At 38.9% G+C, this 4,795-nt stretch overlaps 1 protein-coding gene across 1 annotated transcript; it reads right to left on the bottom strand.

Annotated features, from left to right (window-relative positions):
- Positions 1-457: 457 nt before the first annotated feature.
- On the bottom strand, positions 458-3,922 carry LOC139369412 (CD209 antigen-like protein C). The gene is made up of 7 exons (XM_071108689.1): positions 3,781-3,922; positions 3,533-3,634; positions 3,382-3,428; positions 3,174-3,297; positions 2,912-3,036; positions 2,689-2,792; positions 458-614 (listed from the first exon to the last, which is right to left on the bottom strand). The coding sequence occupies exons 1-7, from the start codon at positions 3,920-3,922 to the stop codon at positions 458-460; spliced, it is 801 nt and encodes a 266-aa protein (XP_070964790.1).
- Positions 3,923-4,795: the final 873 nt, after the last annotated feature.

Genomic DNA, 4,795 nt, shown 5'->3' with positions numbered 1-4,795 from the left:
GATTAAGTAACATCCTTTGATATCTCTACTACACTCATTGGTTGGTGATACAGTCCCCTCCTTCCTATACAGTGTATGTAATGGTGGTTTGGTACTGTTGAGAATGTCATCACCAGGCCTGAATTGGAGCATGTAAATATCTGTAGAATATATTTTAATTGAATATTATGTAAATGCACAAAGTCAAATGTACTGAATTAATGTTGAATGAAGCTACAAGAAGCAAATTAAGACTTTTATTAAAATGATACCACAAAGAAATACAACAATAGGTGTGTGTGTGTGTGTGTGCGTTAGTGTACGTGCATGCATGTGTTCGAGCGCATGTCTGAATGAGGGTGTGTGATGGTGTGTGTGTGAGAGAGAGAGACAGACAGAGAGAATGAGAGAGAATGAAGGAGGAAGTTGTTTGCACTCTAGGCTACTGTATGTGTTACAGTATGTTGTCATGGTGATGTTAAAGCACTTTCTCACAAATCCAGTTGAGTTTGATGCCACATGACAAGTCATTCCACGCCTCCAGATGACTCTGATTGTTACGTATGTGAACACAGTCCTCCTCACCATATTCTGGTTTGCCATCACCATTATCAGGCTGATGTGGAGACCAGTACCTACGGGGTTAAAAACAGTCAGATATCATGGTTAATACCAGTACCTACAGGGTTAACAACAGTCAGATATCATGGTTAATACCAGTACCTACAGGGTTAAAAACAGTCAGATAGCATGGTTAATACCAGTACCTACAGGGTTAAAAATAGTCAGATATCATGGTTAATACCAGTACCTACAGGGTTAACAACAGTCAGATATCATAGAAAATACCAGTACCTACAGGGTTAAAAACAGTCAGATATCATGGTAAATACCAGGACCTACAGGGTTAACAACAGTCAGATATCATGGTTATTACCAGTATCTACAGGGTTAATAACAGTCAGATATCCCGGTAAATACCAGTACCTACAGGGTTAAAAACAGTCAGATATCATGGTTAATACCAGTACCTACAGGGTTAACAACAGTCAGACATCATGGTTAATACCAGGACCTACAGGGTTAACAACAGTCAGACATCATGGTTGATACCAGTACCTACAGGGTTAAAAACAGTCAGATATCATGGTTAATACCAGTAGCTACAGGGTTAAAAACAGTCAGATATCATGGTTAATACCAGTACCTACAGGGTTAACAAAAGTCAGATATCATGGTTAATACCAGAACCTACAGGGTTAACAACAGTGAGATATCATGGTTAATACCAGTACCTACAGGGTTAACAACAGTCAGATATCATGGTTAATACCAGTACCTACAGGGTTAAAAACAGTCAGATATCATGGTTAATACCAGTACCTACAGGGTTAAAAACATTCAGATATCATGGTTAATACCAGTACCTACAGGGTTAACAACAGTCAGATATCATGGTTAATACCAGTACCTACAGGGTTAACAACAGTGAGATATCATGGTTAATACCAGTACCTACAGGGTTAACAACAGTCAGATATCATGGTTAATACCAGTACCTACAGGGTTAACAGCAGTCAGATATCATGGTTAATACCAGTACCTACAGGGTTAAAAGCAGTCAGATATCATGGTTAATACCAGTACCTACAGGGTTAATAACAGTCAGATATCATGGTTAATACCAGTACCTACAGGGTTAATAACAGTCAGATATCATGGTTAATACCAGTACCTACAGGGTTAACAACAGTCAGATATCATGGTTAATACCAGTACCTACAGGGTTAAAAACAGTCAGATAGCATGGTTAATACCAGTACCTACAGGGTTAACAACAGTCAGATATCACAGTTAAAACATCACAATCCTAAATAATGTACAGAAATGTTTCAGCTTAAATTCAACTTTGTTGACTGCTGCCATCAATGACAATAATCTGTATAAATAAAGGCTGAATAAACTGAAAATTTGAGCCTTATTGTCAGAGTAGTTATCATCTCTAACTCTGTGGTCAGTGTTGGTCTATCAGTTAAGTATGGAGAACCTAGAGTATGAACAACACAGAGAATCAGTCCTACTCCTTACACTGTGGTCAGTGTTATTAGAGCAGTAGTGTATTACCTTGGGGTGGTCAGTGTTATTAGAGCAGTAGTGTATTACCTTGGATTGGTCAGTGTTATTAGAGCAGTAGTATATTACCTTGGGTTGGTCAGTGTTATTAGAGCAGTAATATATTACCTTGGGGTGGTCAGTGTTATTAGAGCAGTAATATATTACCTTGGGTTGGTCAGTGTTATTAGAGCAGTAATATATTACCTTGGGTTGGTCAGTGTTATTATAACAGTAGTATATTACCTTGGGGTTGGTCAGTGTTATTAGAGCAGTACTATATTACCTTGGGGTGGTCAGTGTTATTAGAGCAGTAGTATATTACCTTGGGGTGGTCAGTGTTATTAGAGCAGTAGTATATTACCTTGGGGTGGTCAGTGTTATTATAACAGTAGTATATTACCTTGGGTTGGTCAGTGTTATTAGAGCAGTAGTTTTTACCTTGGGGTGGTCAGTGTTATTATAACAGTAGTGTATTACCTTGGGTTGGTCAGTGTTATTAGAGCAGTAGTGTATTACCTTGGGTTGGTCAGTGTTATTAGAGCAGTAGTGTATTACCTTGGGTTGGTCAGTGTTATTAGAGCAGTAGTATATTACCTTGGGGTGGTCAGTGGGGTGCCATCCACCCATATCAAGTTCCCCTCAGTAACAGAGTCAGTCAGACCAATCCAGACTCCCTTGTTGAGGTTGAAGAGAAACTCCTGTTGTTGAAAAAGATAAATAAATATTCTCTCTCTCTCTCTCTCTCTCTCTCTCTCTCTCTCTCTCTCTCTCTCTCTCTCTCTCTCTCTCTCTCTCGCTCTCTCGCTCTCTCTCTCACCTGTTCCTTATCACTGTTTATGATCACCAGGTCTGCTCCTCTCTCCAGACAGTCCTCTCTGCTCTCCTTCCAGGTTTTAGTATCATCAGACAGGAAGTACCAACTGGAATCAAAATTCTGCCAGCCTTTGGGACAGGTTTGTTCTACAAGATGAAAACATGAATTTATTTCAATTTACCACACAGGATACTTAAGTAAAAAAATTCAGCACACAATAAAGTGTGTGGGATTAATGAAAATGTACTATTGTATGTTTACTCACCGAGATTGGTAAACCTCCCACTAAGAAAATCTCTCTCAGTCTGTAGCTGGTCTCTCTCTTTAATCAGAAGGCTATAACTGGCCTGTAGTTGGTCTCTCTCTTTAGTCAGGTTGTTGTAACTGGTCTGTAGCTGGTCTCCCTCTTTAGTCAGGTTGTTGTAACTGGACTGTAGCTGGTCTTTCTCTTCAGTCAGATTGCTGTAACTGGCCAGCAGCTGGTTTCTCTCTGTTGAGTTGTGATGATCAATGACTCCATCTGTAAAAGGGAAAAGTTTATCAAACATGTAACTAAAACACCATTGATGATTAAGTATAATTAAGTAGGCTCCTTAATTCTCAGTGACAACATACTAAACTTACAGTAGACAGACAGGCCTATGATCGCAGCCAGTAGGAGAACACACAGCAGCCCCAGACACACTGCAGCAACTCCAGAGGGTCTCTTCCACCACTGAACATGTACTGAATCACAAATGATTAAAGATCTTTGGTAATGTGTTTTACTGTATCATCCAGGATTGAGACAAATAAAGCTAGAGTTCTACAGGGTTATCACACCTGTATTTGTTTGTGTGCTTATGTGTGTGTGTGTGTCCGTGCAATCTTACCTGAAGCAACAACTCCATCTCTTGTACTGGGCTTGAAGGCATTTACATTGGCATATAATTGGCCATCAATGTCTGTGTTCTTCATTGTATCAGGCTCATCGTCTTCAAATCCATCTGAGATTTCATAAACTTCCTCGGACATCTTAACACACTGGTGGTCCAATACAGTACCTTCTACTTATCTCAGCTCCAATATACGTCTGTATCTATGTGTTCTCTCTGGACTGTCCAGCATCTGTGTGACTTATTATAATGATACATGTTTTAAACAGTTAACCACAGTGAAGAGGAAACTGTCAAATCAACACCACACTGGTCATCACATGACTTGCACAAGCCAATCTAAACATGTATGTTTCCCACAGCGCTCATCAGTATTAAACATGTGTTTCAACTGAAGTGATAATATAATACATGATATGACTCCCACCAGCCTTAGTGTGGTAATATAATACATGATATGACTCCCACCAGCCTTGGTGTGATAATATAATACATGATATGACTCCCACCAGCCTTAGTGTGATAATATAATACATGATATGACTCCCACCAGCCTTAGTGTGATAATATAATACATGATATGACTCCCACCAGCCTTAGTGTGATAATATAATACATGATATGACTCCCACCAGCCTTAGTTTGATAATATAATACATGATATGACTCCCACCAGTCTTAGTGTGATAATATAATACATGATATGACTCCCACCAGACTTAGTTATAATATAATACATGATATGACTCCCACCAGTCTTAGTGTGATGATATAATATATGATATGACTCCCACCAGTCTTAGTGTGATAATATAATACATGATATGACTCCCACCATCCTTAGTTATAATATAAAACATGATATGACTCCCACCAGTCTTAGTTTGATAATATAATACATGATATGACTCCCACCAGTCTTAGTTTGATAATATAATACATGATATGACTCCCACCAGCCTTAGTGTGATAATATAATACATGATATGACTCCCACCAGCCTTAGTTTGAT

The sequence above is a fragment of the Oncorhynchus clarkii genome, chromosome 17 (genome assembly GCF_045791955.1).
Source record: "Oncorhynchus clarkii lewisi isolate Uvic-CL-2024 chromosome 17, UVic_Ocla_1.0, whole genome shotgun sequence".
NCBI classification, from domain to species: domain Eukaryota; kingdom Metazoa; phylum Chordata; class Actinopteri; order Salmoniformes; family Salmonidae; genus Oncorhynchus; species Oncorhynchus clarkii.
Note: the sequence above shows the minus strand (reverse complement) of the source record. Positions and strands in the feature narration are given on the sequence as shown.

Coding starts and splice junctions, on each gene's coding strand:
- LOC139369412 (XM_071108689.1), bottom strand. CDS start 3,922: ATGTCCGAGGAAGTTTATGAAATCTCAGATGGATTTGAAGACGATGAG. Junction 3,298..3,381: donor CAGAGAGAAACCAGCTGCTG/GCCAGTTACAGC, acceptor GACCAGCTACAG/ACCAGTTACAACAACCTGAC. Junction 615..2,688: donor ACCCCACTGACCACCCCAAG/GTAATATACTAC, acceptor TTAACCCCGTAG/GTACTGGTCTCCACATCAGC.